General features: G+C 34.2%; 1 protein-coding gene across 1 annotated transcript; it reads right to left on the bottom strand.

Moving 5' to 3' along the window:
- Window positions 1-537: 537 nt before the first annotated feature.
- On the bottom strand, window positions 538-5,640 carry LOC137816958 (transcription factor bHLH157). The gene is made up of 10 exons (XM_068620151.2): window positions 5,126-5,640; window positions 4,845-4,934; window positions 4,606-4,702; window positions 4,456-4,497; window positions 4,182-4,241; window positions 1,786-3,303; window positions 1,444-1,545; window positions 1,196-1,351; window positions 982-1,107; window positions 538-849 (listed from the first exon to the last, which is right to left on the bottom strand). Exons 1-10 carry the CDS (start codon window positions 5,233-5,235, stop codon window positions 718-720), a joined length of 2,433 nt encoding a protein of 810 aa, XP_068476252.2. The 5' UTR covers window positions 5,236-5,640; the 3' UTR covers window positions 538-717.
- Between the last annotated feature and the right edge of the window lie 10,581 nt (window positions 5,641-16,221).

Raw genomic sequence — 16,221 nt, 5'->3', positions numbered from 1 at the left:
TTAACACTCTAATTTTTTTTATATTAAGAGTACTTAGTAATTAAACTCTAATAGTAAATAAATCTAACTACTGCCTGATATGTACGACTGCATCACCAAATCATTTTAGGTATATGCCCTTAAAGTTGGTTATATTTGGCTCTTAATTGAGATAGGTTCCAACTAATTTATTAAAGACTATTGATACAGTGACAATTCTGCACCAGATTACAACTTAGAAAAATAATGTTTTGTTGAAATGTGAACTCCATATAAAAAGATGAAACAATTTCGAGATTGTATTTTATCACATTATAATTATAAACTAGATTCTTTCATTGTGAAGTTGTCAAAGTAGCGTAGTATGTTTATTAAACATCTTCATGGACACATAGGAATCTTATCAACAATAAATCCTAGGTGTAGAAGAGAATCCAAATATTCTCATTTTGATCACTCTAACTTTTGGCCCCTAGAAACACAAAGTTGACAAGATAAAGCTTTGAATCTCTCTGGAGTAAACAAAATAACAAGGAACCAACCATGTAAACAATTTCAACAAGTTATGGAGACAATGTTCTATTGGAGTATTATAATTATTAAAGGAAACTGAGTAAAAACTGGAGAATTAATGCTTAGACTGATTGGATTATATTCTTCACTAACATGTCCTTGGAAACTAAGTTTTTGTTATGTGTATCCTAATCTACAATTTATGTACAGAAACAGATCCTGTTTCTAGGACCTGAGGCTATTGGCATGAAGAGCATCCCAATGCTTATTAGAAGAATCAATGCCAGAGGTGTTTGTTTGTTGTAGAAGATGGACAAGGGACCAAAACACGTCTATCCTTGTCACGTGTCTGTTTGCCTGTTGCACAAAGTAAAGCAGTGTTCATATTTTATAAAAGCTTACAAATGAGAAAGAAAACTGCAACCTCATATGTCAGCATCTAAATGCTGTAATTTGTACTCTAATATTGCAGTCAAATATTGGATCTACCTCAACAATAAAGCGTGCCCATAGTTTGTTCTTCTTTCTTTCCATCTTGGCTTTCAAGATATTCAGTCCAAAACCCCGAATGATATCAATTATCTCAAGGAATATACCCTGCACCTCACAAAGCATCTGCAACCAAGCAATGCCAATGAATTCAATTTTGCAAAGCATTAATATTGATAGATATGTAAAACATTCACTCTCAATTCTATCATACCTCTATAAGCATTTGGCCTGGTGGACTCATGTCCTCAACTATAATGGGGCATAGCATTGTTTCGTGCCCCACTTCATATGCCCATGTAATGCCACAGTTTTTGCTGTCAGCCACACCACTGTCTTTTAGAACCACTTCATTTTCCTGTTCAATAAGCTAAACATCCAAACAAGGCCAATCATATCTGATTCTGACATGTTTAAGTCTTATCAAATAAAATGTTTTAGAAATTTGGTTTGATTAGTTACCTTCGGCTCACTTGGTTCTTGTAGCTTGTCTGTATACTTGAGGACACTTTGTAAGAAAAGCATGTATCTGATGGTGCGGTCTAACAAAGAATCAATGCTACACTGTCAAATCAAGAAAACCTATGTCAGTATCAAAACAGTCTGCAGCACAACAAAAAGATTGTAGCTGAGATTATAAATGTATGTCTAAAATCACAAAGGCTAAATGGAGGAAGTTTTAGAAATTTCAAATTTTGCATCTTGTGCAGAGGAAAATATAATGTTGTGTTGTTCTTATAATTACAGTCCTCTTGGAAACCATATTAGATTATTCTTAGCATAGGTCAGTTAAAGCTTCATTACCTTTCCACCATTGGGGATGATTCCTCTCAACTCTTTAATACAGTCTTGGATTTGCTGATGATCTTTTGGCCGTGGTCGAGTACTCTCCCCTGGCCTAGCCCTCTTATTGGTGGGCTTTGCTTGTTCCTCTGGCTTTTGAGGGTGTTGTGGAACAGCCTTTCCAACATTAATGCTATGGCTATCATCAACCAAAGTGGTTGCTTGTAATTTTGAGAATGTATCTTTCTTGCTTGGAAGATTGTTTGTGCTGCCTAAGTCACAAAGAGGTTGCATCAAGTCTGATCTCGTCCCAGATCTATCAAGGTTGGTGAAATGTATTGTACTTCCATTCACAGATGAAGATTCTACTGTCTGCCTCTTATTGGGTGACAACCAACACTCAAATACAGAACTATTGATGGGATTGTAGTTTGCTCCACTCCTCAAAAGCTCTTCAATTCCTAACTGTGAGAATAATCTCTTCCGGGTGCCTGGCAGAGTATCAGAATTCAACTGTGATATGCATTCAGAAAAGCCAGTATCAGTAACACCACTCACCACTGGTGTAAGCGTATTCCTCCACCATTCATCGGCTTGGTCATAGCTAAAATCAGTTTCCATGACATCCAAGGTACCTTTTTCAGCGTTATGCATAACCACAGATGTTTCATTCCCATCTGAGTTTGAATTATACACAGCTAGGCCTGTCAATAAAACATCATTTAAAGTACTACTTCCGACCAGATCAAAGGAAGTGGGATTAAATTCTCTTGATTCAGAAAAGGTGTTATCCAATGTCATTACTGCTTTGCAGATGCTATCCTCTGAAGAAGGACCAAACCAGTGGCAAAGATCATCCATGGAGCTGAACTTCAAAATTTCTTCTGACATGTCAACTGGCTCTATGTTCTCAGAGTGTCCATGCAATGCATGTGAACTAGAGGAAAATTCAACGTCTGTCACAACACTAGACTGATTTGAATATTGTAATTTTCCTTGAAATGACCCTCCATCCGTACTGCACAATGGGACCAATGTCGAATCCTGAACTGGAAGTTTGCAGGTAGCAAATACATTTTCATTCGTAAAACACGCATCTGCAACATCTTGTGCCCTTACACTGGAAACCAATTGTTGCTCCAATAAATCAAAAGAAGATAATTCACCATCACATACACCAAGATAAGGGGTTTTGGCAATTAAGTTGTCTGTAGAAGTGTTAGGCTTCAAAAGAACATCAGTACTATTCCTTTCTGACAATACAACTTGTGCTTCCATGGTACCTTTCAATTGGTCACCAAGATACGAAGAATCTCCTTGAAATGAAGCCACTGCATCTTCATAGTTTTTATAATGAGTAGGGAAGGGATCGTTGGGACTAGCAGAAGAAACGGAAGCCAACATCCCATTTAAATCATTACTTTGGTAGAGTAGTGGTAAAACTGCATTTTCTGACATGTCAAACATACCCATATCATCATCATCTATTTCTGTGAGCATGCTTTGTGTTTGCTCCAAAAATTCCACTCTTTCCAAAATCTGCAGTAATGAAAGTATTTATGCTACAATCCATTAGCACTCAGATACAAACTAGTGTAGATAAATGTTCAAGATCACTAATTATTTATTAGCCACGATGAAAATAACATAAAGTGAGCTAGTAAAATTTGAGAAGGCGCACACTATGCAGACAAATACTGAACCAATAGAACACGTATAGTGAATTGGGCATGACCACTAGCACATTACTTAGCAACGAAATGGCTAATGTTACATAGTATGTCGAATCTGGAAGCTCACATAAGAATAAGAAATTGCTATTCCACAAGAATATTTCTGCACTCAACGGGTAGAGTGAAATGAGTAAAAAGCATTGAACACGAGTAACATCCTATCATAACAATATGGGCATGCAGTTCTACGGTTTTGTTTGTTCAAAATTTGGATCTCATGCTAAGATACTCTTCCAGGTGAAAACATGAGTATAAACTTCTACTTTCCAGTCTTTCAGATGAAGAACTACCCTCATACATTGTCAATGGGGTCAAGCTTTGACATTGTGGAATGTCATAATTTTGATTACAGTTACAAGACTCACAAGGTTTAAATAGGTAAACCTAAATAATGTGTAGAGAAGGGCAGATTTAATGTTCTCTGTTGCTGAAACAACAATTTCTATATTAATATTAATTATTAAACTAACAATGACCAAAAAATGTTACTATCAAGAGCATACTTCCTATTTCAAATAAAATTCACATGTAAAACTTTCTGATAAATCGACATCTATCACTTAAATTTAGTACAGAAACCAGCACACATTGTGCGCCATGTTCTTGTTTTATCATAATAAAACTTGCCAGCACAAATTCATTTATGCATTATATCACAAATTCATGTTCTTTCATGATACTAACCTTATTTCTGGATCCAAACTGTATCACTCCTAATGCTTTGACAGGTATGACCACAATAGTCTACAAAGCAGAAATGATTATCAATATACATTGATCATGGCTTTGAAGAACAAAGATAACCAAACAAACATACTTCGTATGGCCTTGATTTATCGTGGTAACTTTAGCAAAAATAATTATATTTTAGATTGGAAGAATGTTGAAAGGGAGGAAAAGAGGGAAAATATGGAATCTGAAACTACAACTAAGAAATACATTTTCTTCCTTGTAATACCTTTATTCCAGAGCAAAACTGTTGAAGCAAACAAGAATCATCCTGCAAAAAGAAAGAAAAATCTTTAGTGGTAAATGGTAAAAAAGAAACAAGAGCAATCGAAAGCTGAATTGAAATAAATGGCACAAACTCAACAGTTGAAAGCAATACCTCACAAATATCTTGCCCAGACAGATTCCAATAATGAGTTTGACCATCTGAATGCACCCAACTGTGTTTTCCCGTGAAAGCGGCTTCACCTACAATTCTGGATAGGACAAGTAAACTGTATCAGCCCTTTGTTTTAGGCTTTGCAATTGAAACGAATCTCCACTTTCATCTCACTGGTTTCGTGAAAAATATGTAATTTTGGAAAAGTGAAACTAAACACAACAATAATTTGAGCATACCCTTGACCCAGCAAGTGGACCTGTGGATGCATGTTGGCAATCTCTTCTCCCAGATGCTCTTCATAGTATGCTTCTTCAACAGTCAACAACCTACAAGAATTTCAAACATGCACCGCAATCCACGATGAGAAAGATCAAATAAATAACAGTGAAATGTGAAAGCACTCTTTGCCAAGATGTGACAGATGAATAATTTGGAGTGTCAAACGTTTGTGCTTCCTAGTAAATATCCAAACACAAGTGATACAATAGAAGAGAAGAGAAGTCAAAAAAATGCTTACAAGGAATTGCGTGGATGAAAACGCCAGAAAATAGCATAAGACCAGGCATGAACAGAAGAACAAAGAGTCTTGAGCTTGTTCCTTAGAGTAAGAGGCATTTTGATTGGCATTAACTAAAGGGGTTGGTTATTACCAATGCATGAAGAAGTAAAGTGTAGAATATATAGCAGAAGAGGCAGCAAAAGCGAATATTCACTCAACAAGCTTAGAAATGTGTATGTGTCAAACACAGGAAGAAAAAGGAAAGACAAAGTCTGAACAGAAATGTTGTCAGGTTTGGCCTATTCTCACTTTCAATCAAATCTGAAAGCATAATATAGACATGTATTTACTGGAATATATATTATAGTAATGTTGTAGTAGTAGCTAGAGTGACATGTTTGTTTAGGGACAAAAAAACCAACAACATCAATTAACCTTACTCTCTTTCCTCTTCCCTGGCTTCCAATTTCCAACACACCTTAGAACATCAACTTCCCCACCACCGCCCACAAATATTCCCAAACTTCACCTTCATTCTTCATCTCATCTAATATATTTTTTTATATATATTCATGTTAATAATAATCATATGACGTCAATCTTCATCATTTTTAATATTACATAATATAATATAATATCCTGAAATTTAGAGAAGAGGTGTGGCCATAATTGGCATAGAGATACGCATGTATTGTAGGATTTGAAGTTTAGATGAGAATAAATATTTCGTCCTGATTATATCATAATTGTTAATGATTAACACTAATGGATGGGAATAATTATAATTTAGGAGCATTGAATTTCAGAATCTTATGATATTGTAAAAAAGTTGGTGATACCATGCATACTAGCTACCACATCATAATGAAGTAATAGACAATATTATATACATCTGTAAAAGTATCTTGCGCCCCGCGCTCTTGCTACATTCACAAAACACTGGTTCTAAGCAAGAACAAGAATCCTGGTATGTGTGTCATGTTAATTTCAAAATACTTTCTTTATCTCAAAATTATACATTACTTTTCTCCCACACACTTTAAAGTTTTTTTTATAGATTAAGAACAACAATAAATATGTTATTTTTTAAAACAAATTTATGCAAATATTGTCTTTCACTCGCTAAATTAATTATTTCTAAACAGACAAAAATAATAGATTTAAAATAATTTTTGGAATAAAAAAATATGTGTTTTTATCCATAGGTGGGAGTATACACATTAGTATGGTATTTAGCTTGATCAACAATGTTCTGCATTAAAAACTGACCTGCTGGATCTCAATAATTAAAGGGATTTCAATCACTTAGCTCACAAGTTAATGGACTAATCCGCAAGCTGAAAATTTGAAATTAAAAAATATTAGAAAATTATACAAGAAATTAAAAATTTATAGAAATTCTATTTTTCCAACTAAACTATTTTCTTAAAAACGGGATTCTAGAAAACAGAACTCTTCCAAAATTTCACAAAATATAATTGTGCTATTATTCAATCTTTTGTTAATATCATATATTATGGTGACAAAAAATTTAGCACTTGTAATCCTTTATGCGTGTAATTTTATTCCTTTAGTTGTACGAAAGACTAAGAGAAAAGAAAAATAGTATGCCTATAAACTAAAAAGGTATATATGTTAATCATATGCTAAAAGAAAAAAAAAAACATAACTATAGAGATTAGATGAATTTTTTAGTTTTTAACTATACATAAATTAATATTTGAACCCAAAAAAAATTATTCAGATATTTTCTAAACAAGTGTTTAAATAGAATAATTAATACTCCTTTTACTTTAACTTTCTCTATAAACCTTTATAATATGTCATAAAAACATTAAATGAAAAATTCAATGTATTTGACATCTTAAAGATTAAAGTATTTAATATTATCTTATCAAATATTAAAGAGAATTAATAGGGGAATAATATAAGAAATTTTATAAATATCATAACTAAAAATACTTCTGTAATATTTTTCGTACTTGAATCTGGGATCAGTGGTACTGTTACTGTCCTTTCCTAGTTCCAAGACAAAAAGGGTTCATCTTCTTCTCTCCTCGTTCCTCGCCAAAAATATTCTCCACTTCATTTTTCTATTATAGCAATTGCAATTTACTAGGGGTGGCCATAATTTTATTTGGAGTCTAAACTTCACTCTATTTCTTTTAGATTATATATTTCTGCATGTAATTTTTGTTTAAACTGAATAAGATTATTGTAAATGATAATTTTTTTAAAATACTTAATATATTTATATACTTAAGATTAATTATAAATTATTTTGTATCAAGTGAGCTATATGTCGGTGATAAACTTTCATTAATGAAGTAAAAGATGAACTTATATGTGAAATTCAATCTCTAAATTTTTCTTTTGAAAAAATGGGCTATCTTTGACAAATATGTGATGCTAATTCATCTTTGAGAACTGATAGTGTTGTTCTAATGGTTCTAGTACACAACCTGGTACATGTCATTCATTACTGTTATAAAGATTTTAACAGAAAAAAAAAATCAATAAAAATCATCTTAAATGCGATTATATGTAATAATATAAAAAAATGTTCTCACCTTCAAGTCAACAAAGTTTCCATTAGCTGTTATTATTTCATGTTAATCAAAATTTGTATTGTTGAAAGATATTTTGAATTTAAAATTTACATGGTAATATCTAATTATGTAACATGGTTTACCAATTGTCTTTATAAACAAAAGATAAAGTAATATATTTTTAGTAGAGAGCTAAAGTGACTTAGAAGTTATAAAAATACCTACTTCATATTTGTATAAGAAATTCAAAATCTATCATATATGTTTAAAAAGTCTAAAGACATGTTTGAACAATTTTTTTAGTAGAAATCTTAGAAGAATAAACTATAAAAAAAAAACCTCTAAATTAAAATTAGTTTATGTATAAAATTAAAATTTGAATTTAATGATAAACCTTTTATTTTCTAATTTTTTTAGAGAAACTCATCCCTAAGATATCATTCATTTGTGCCACTTTTGTGTATACTAAAAATATATACTATCTTTATGACAAATAGAATTTGTTCATTTCAAAAAAAAAAAAATGCAATAGTAGAATAAATAATTATAAACTAGTGATCTAATTCATTATATACATAGCAGAAAAAATAAATTTTTATGTGAAAAATAATGGAGTGAGGAAGAGTTTACATCATATCTAGAATCTTTGATAATGTTAACAAACATTTGAATAATAAATAATTTGATTTTAGATGGTAAAATGAGTAGAACTTTTGGATTGGTTATGATGGCACCGAACAGCCATAATGAAGCGTGTGGTGGCTGAAGGGGACAAAATTATACCCCTTTCCTCACTTAATAAACAACACTTTCATTAGCTATGCCAAAAAAAATACCATTTTTATAAATAAAATTACTACTAAAGGAACTTCGCGTTTTGCAATCACTCACTTTCTTTTCTTTTCTGACCTTTCTTTTGTATTCTTCTTCTTTTCTCACACACAACACAAAATAAATGGAGTGCTAAATTCTTAGAGCTTGTGAAAGTTGAAAAGACACTGCTTCTTGTGTTCAACCACCCCTATGATTTTCAATCAATGACGACAACCTAATCAGCAAAAGCAACATCAGTGTTCAAACCACATTTCCAATTCATGCTTCTTCGATATGTTTATGATGTATTAACCTATATACATACCCATCTCATTTTGCTAAGGCTGTTTGTGCCCATAGGAGCTATATCCTAGCTTGATCGTTGAGATTTCTAACCAATGTACTTCAGAGACGAATCTCATAATTGCAAATAAATTTCATGCACATTTTAATGGACAAAAGATTTTAATATAGTAGTATTGTTTGCTATTGCATTTTAAGTATAAGATTAAAAAGTGTTGGTTCACCTCAAAAACAATTTATATTATATAAGTATATGTGAACTTCATTTTCTTAATATAATATCAAAATAATATAATATCAAAGTTATAAAATTTATTAAGTTTATCCTATCAAATGTTATCCGTTAAGTTTAAATACATAAAAATGTATAAATTTTATCTTATTTTTAGTGAAATTTTTGTGTTTTTTTCAATATATTTGACAACTGAAAAACAAGACACCTTTTATAGTTTTATTAGGCACAAGAAACATGTTTTTTCTTTCTCCTTTTTGGTTTGAAAATTTAAATAAAAGGGGATGGTCAACGAAATAAGAATTAGAAATGGTAAAATTATAGCATAAGGTCTTGAACATGATGAATTGAAGGAACTATAGGGATTTGTTTTGACCCTTTTCAACTTGAATAATAATGTGTCGACTTCAAACGATGCAACTTACCTATATAATATTTGATTTTAATCTGAGTTGAAAATTGTATGGCTTGGCCTTTGAGTGAGGGGATGGGTCCTATATTACTGGAATAAGACAGAAAAGTATTATGATCAGTTATTACTTATTATCGTGCCATGTTCTCTTTTCTCCAACGGTGCCACATGTGATTGTGTTCCTCCTTCTTCAATTTCCTTTCTTCTTTGCTTTTTCTTTTTGTTTTTAACATGTAAATACTCTTATTTCATCTTTGTTTGGAATTTTTAATATTTTTTTTTAAGAAAACGATTTTGTGAGGTTATTGAAGTGTCGATGCGACTTTTTCTCGATAACATTATTTTTACTTTTATTTTCTATTTAGTATTTTTTTATTTTTATTTTCTTTATTACAGTATAGAGATAGCCATGCAATGAGAAAGGAAAAAAAATACTTCTTTACTATGTATTCAAAAAAGTGTACGTTACAATGGTGAGATAGGAAAATATATATAGATAAAAAGAGTGGTTACATAACGATAACCTTGCATAACGGTAAGTTAACAACCGTGTTAACACTTCCGGTAAACTCATGGTGATTTGACAACAACCGTGAGTTTATTCCTGAGTGATAGAAAACTGGATCTAGAGATTGGTTTAGTGAGAGGATCGACCACTTGGTAACGAGCAGGTATATGCAAAAGCGTGATGTGTTGTTGTTGAATGTGATCTCTAACAAAGTGTAAGTCAAGCTCAAAATATTTTGATTTGGAGTGCATAATAGGATTGGTACTGAGTAGAACAACACCAAGATTGTCAGAAAAAAGCTTTGGAGCAGGGGTGGGAATGTGTAACTCATGAAGAAGGGATTGAAGCCATAGGATTGCAATCATAACAGCAGCTATGGCACGATATTCAGCTTTTGTACTGCTATGTGAAACAATTTTCTGTTTGTGAGAGGACCAAGAGATGAGATTGGAACCAAAATAGACACAGTAACCGGTTGTGGATTTTTTGTCATCAACATTCACACCCCAATCGGCATCGGAGAAAGCAATAATGGAGGAGGAGGAATTCTGATGAAACATGAGACCATGATCAACAATACCCATAAGATAGTGAAGTATACGTTTGACAACTTGCCAATGATGAACATGAGGATCATGCATGAATTGCGCAACTTTGTTGACAGAGTATGATAACTTGGGACGAGTGACAAGAAGGTACTGCAAAGCACCTACAACAAATTTGTACAACATAGGATCAGAGAAAACTTCTGAAGAAGATTGTTGAAGATGAATAGAGTAAATCATGGGAGTTGGTTGGGGATTGGAGTCCAACATGTTGGTCTTGCGAAGAAGCTCACGGATATATTGAGTATGAGAGAGGTGCATGTTCCTAGTTGCAATGCGAGAAACTTTAATACCTAGAAAATGATGAAGAGGACCCAGGTCTTTGAGCGCAAAGAAAGATTTGAGACTAGCAATAAGACCATTTACTGCAGTCTCAAAAGAACCTGTAGTGCAAATGTCGTCTACATAGACTAGAATGTAAAGAGTGTTAGTAAAGGAAAACTTAACAAAGAGAGAACTATCACTTATAGTTGAACGAAAACCAAGATGTTTTAAGGTATTACTTAACTTAAGAAACCAAGAACGAGGAGCTTGCTTCAGGCCATAAATTGCTTTGTGAAGGTGACAAACAAGATGCAGATTCATGGACGTAAAGTCAGGAGGTTGTTGCATGTAAACACATTCAGTGAAGTCACCATTAAGAAACACATTATTGATATCAATTTGATGAATGAGCTAGCGAGAGACAACAACATGAACAAGAACCAAATGAATGGTAGTGTGAGGAACGACAAGGCTGAAAGTCTCTACATAGTCAATTCCTTCCGTTTGGTTGAATCCTTTAGCCACAAGTCTTGCTTTGCATTGTTGTAGAGAACCATCTGCATTAAGCTTAGTTTTATAATCCACTTGCAACCAACTAATGGGGCTCCTTGAGGAAGAGAGGTTAAAGTCCAAGTTTTATTTGAAAGTAAAGCATTATATTCTTCGGTCATACATGGCAGAAGCAACAACAGCTTTGACCAAGATAAGAGGGGAAGGAATAGCAATTAGAGATGTATGATAAGCTTTGGGTTTTAAAACACCAACTTTGGCATGGGTAATCATTGGATGAGTGTTAGCATGAGCGGTAGGAGTGGGAGAGGGAGAGGGAGGAATGAGAGTATCAGAGTGAGTTTGAGGGGATGAAAGATTGGAAGGAGAGGCAGTATCTAAAACAAAGGTGGAAGAGGGTTGATTGCATTGTTGCATAACAATGTACCTGGGAGGTGCATGAGTCAATTTTATACTAATCGCATGAGCATAGTAAGGAAACGTTGTTTCATTGAAAACCACATGACACAAAATAATGGTTTTACCTTCAGGAGTAGGACAGATATAACCTCCATGTGGAATACTATATCTAAGAAACAAACAACATGCAGAACAAAACACAAATTTATATTGATCTTAAACTAAAATAACAAACACAATAAAAAATCTTAAATTTTGTATAATCTGGTTGATGTTGAAACAATTGATGATATGGAATATCACCTTTTAAAACGTTTATGGGAAGAATTTTTATAATATGAATGAATGTTATGAACGCTTCAGCCCAGAAACAGAGTGGGAGAGAGGCAGCCGCAAGCAACGTCAATCCCATATCAACAACAATGTGATGATGTTTGCGCTCTACAAAGTCGTTTTGCTCATAAGTATAGGGACAGGTAAGACGATGTTGTATCTTATGGAGATGCAATAAAGGAGTGAGAGAAAGATACTCTCTGGCATTGTCAGTTTGAAGAGCACAAATCGTGTACCCCGTTTGTTTTTCAACAATATCTTTAAAGGTTTTAAAAATATTTATGACTTTTTTTATGCATGATGTAAATCTAAGTAAATTTAGTGTAGGCATCTAAAAAAGAAACATAATAGTGAGCACCATTGGAAGCCATGACAGGGGAGGATCCCCAGATATCAGTGTAAATCAGTTCAAGAGGCTTAGTATAAGTATGCAAAGAAGTATAGAAAGGTAACTGATGACTTTTTCCATGTACACATGTAGAGCAAAATTAAATATTATCATAAACACGTATATTATAGTGTGAAAGAATTTGTTTAAGAACTTTATAACTGCAGTGGCCAAAACGTTCATGCCATGTGTTTACATTGATTTTATCAGCAGTGAAAGATAGAGAATTTATAGAACACTGAGAAGCAAATTGTAAGGCAGAAAAGATATACAAGCCATTTTTAAGAATTCTTTGTTAGAATACATGGCCTTAAACGAGAGGGGGGTGAATTGTTTAAGAAAGATTTTAGTAAACTTTTAAACTTAGAATGAAAAATACTTCAAGAAAACCTTGATTAAGAATTCAGTTTTTCAAAACATAAAGCAAAAGCACAAAATTGGAAAAACAATCGGTTGTTTTACCGAAACAATCGGTTATTTATACCAGTGATTAATTGACAAAACTAAATTTAAAGAGATGGGGATAGAGAAATTGTACGCAGTTGTTTATACTGGTTCACTCCAAATCCTGAGCTACATCCAGTCTTCTCAGAAACCCTGAGGATACCCACTAAGCAATCACCACTTGATCACTTACACAACAACCAAGAGAATGACCTTGAACACCTCAAGAAACACACTCTCCTTGGCCAACACTAAGATTGCTGATCTTGAACACCTCAAGAACACACAGCCAATCTCAGTAAACACAGAAACGAAATTGTTCAACAGAGTACAAGGATTACACTTGTTACAGAAGATTAATCTGAAATCAATACAAGCAGAATCCTATTCCAGCACTTTGATCAATCACAAACTCTTAGCAATCTCAACACTTTGAAAAACTCTCTTAGAAAAACTTTGTCAAAGATTCTTAATTCTTAAATCTGTTTTTCTGAATATATTCAAAGATGTAGTTTGTTATCAAATCTTAACAAACTCTTAAATTGCATTAAAAGATTGGTCAAAGCATTTAATGACTGGAGCGTAAACAGTTAAATCATTTAAAGCTCAGTCAAAGAAAACAGTTTTTCTGTTATGGTCCCAAAACAAACAATCGGTTGTTTCCTCGAATCAATCGGTTATTTTGGTACTTAACAGTTTAACCATTCAAAACAGTTTTTCAAACTTTTTTCTCAAAACACCTAAGTACAAACAATCGGTTGTTTCGACAAAACAATCGGTTGTTTTTACTTAGTTTGAAATCATTTTGTTTTCACAAAGATTAAGAATGCTAATGCTTTAGATTTAATTACAGGGTGGATTACAACATATAAACTACCCCAGAACAAAGCTTAAACCATCACAGCAACATCAAACACAGCAGAGGCTTCAACATCCTTCAAAGGATTTGGATTCTTCAAAGCTTGAACACCACTTGGTTCAACATTCTGTGAAGCATAACTCTTTTTGTAACCTGATGAACAACATAGCATGTGTTAGAATGAAATTCGAAGAAAATGTTATTATCACGACAAAATTTAGAAATGTTGATAAGATTCTTAGTGATTTCAGGAACATGAAGAAGATCTTTTAAAACAAGAGTGTTATTGGAAGTAGAATAACGAAGATGAGCAAAACCAATAGCAGAGATTTTCAAACCTGTGCCGTTACCCATATTTACTGTGTCAGTGTCATCATAAGAATTCTTGTTAGTGTAAGCAGAGGAGTTGTTCGTGATATGGTGTGTGGCTCCACTATCTAGGTACCACAGAGGGTCGTCAACAGTAGAAGGAACACCCAACAGAGAAGGAGCTTGGACTCAGTGTCTTGCAGTTGAGTCAATTTTGTGTGAGCTATAGTGGAAGAATGTTGATCATACCGTTGCTAGCAAAACTCAGCAGTATGCACGGGTTTCTTGTATATTTGACAAGTAGGTCGTGATGAGGTTGAAGAATAATTCCATGAGTCATGTTGGTGAGTTCTGTAGTTGGAAGAACGAGGCCCATGAAAAGAACCTGAACGAGAGGAGCCACGGTATCCACGAAAATTATTGAACTTGTTCTTAGACTTATCAGTTCTTGAATGCACTGGGTTCCATGAGATAACAACAGCTACAAGAGAGGCAAGAGGGTCAAGAAGACGATGTTTGTCAAGACGTTCTTCTTGCGCCAACAAAAGAGCTTTTATTTCATTGACGGTGTATGGTTCAGATCGAGACATATTGGAAGCCACAAAAGGATCATAGTCTTCAGAAAGACCATCAAGAATGGCCTCTACTTTATCTTCAACTATGACGGGAGCACCTATTGCCGTTAGGAAATCAACTGTTTTTTCTATGTCTAAAAGATAGTATTACAAAGTGGAGTTTAAGCTTAACTCAACCCCATAAAACTGGCTCATGAGGTTGAAGTTTGCACCCACTTATATACAATGAAATGTCCTCATCTTTAGTCGATGTGGGATCTCCAACACACCCCCCTCATGTCGAGAGTGACAGCTTGTGCGTGGGATAACATATTATGGGTGGTCCGATAACGACTCGATAGCAGGTGGCACGATAGACCCAACAAACACTTGCTAGGATAGGATCGAAATGACTCTGATACCATATTAAGAAGTGGACTTTAAGCCTAACTCAACCCCATAAAATCGACTCATGAGGTTGAGGTTTGCACCCACTTATATACAATGAAAGGCTCTAATCTCTAGTTGATGTGGGATCTCCAACACACACCCCTCACGCCGAGACTGCTAACTCATGCGTGAGACTATATATTATGGATGGTCCGATAGCGGGTGGCATGATAAGTCCAACAAATACTCGTTAGGATAGGCTCGAAATGGCTGTGATACCATATTACGAAATGGACTTTAAGTCTAACTCAACCCCATAAAACTGGCTCATGGGGTGAGGTTTGCACCCACTTATATACTATGAAAGGCTTTAATCTCTAGTCGATGTGGGGTCTCCAACATATGTGAGATCCCACATTGACTGGAGATTAAAGCCTTTCATAGTATATAAGTGGGTGCAAACCTCACCCCATGAGCCGGTTTTATGGGGTTGAGTTAGCTTAAAGTCCACTTTGTAATATGGTATCAGAGCCATTTCGAGCCTATCCTAGCGAGTATTTGTTGGGCTTATCAGGCCACCCGCTATCGGGTCGCTATCGGATCGCTATCGGACCACCCATAATATATAGTCTCATGCACGATTTGGCAGTCTCAGCGTGAAGGGGGTGTGTTGGAGATCCCACATCAACTAGAGATTAGAGTCTTTCATTGTATATAAGTGGGTGCAAACCTCAACCTCATGAGCCGGTTTTATGGGGTTGAGTTAGACTTAAAGTCCACTTCGTAATAGATAGACACCAACAGTTCAATCATTCTTGGGAGTCTTGAGGCGTAGTTTGAATTTCTTGATCTGGGCACGTGTGTTGGAAGCAAAATATGTATGTAAAGTATACCAGAATTGAGATTAAGATTGAAGAGTTACCATTTTTGTCAGAAAAGGAACAGTCATAGAGGTTAACATCCAGGCAATGAGGAGGTTGTCTTGCTGCTTGTAGAAGGAGTAAGTAGGATTGGAGGAAGAAGAAAAGTCATCCTTAGCAGATAGAAAACGTGAAGGTATAACAGAATCATCAAGATATTTTGTGAGTAGAAGACCATCAACCGTGGCAAGGACCTATTATTTCCACAATAGGAAATTATCATCTAAAAGCTTAAGAGAAATAGGGGTTGTGAAGTGATGGAGGGTTGGAACAAAAGACCCCATGGGTGAATGGGGCATGCCCTCAGTGGAGGAGGAAGAAG

This window comes from Phaseolus vulgaris, chromosome 7, assembly GCF_051622355.1.
Source record: "Phaseolus vulgaris cultivar YP4 chromosome 7, ASM5162235v1, whole genome shotgun sequence".
Lineage (NCBI taxonomy): Eukaryota > Viridiplantae > Streptophyta > Magnoliopsida > Fabales > Fabaceae > Phaseolus > Phaseolus vulgaris.
The sequence above is the reverse complement of the archived record's forward strand: the minus strand, read 5'-3'. Positions and strand labels throughout refer to the sequence as shown.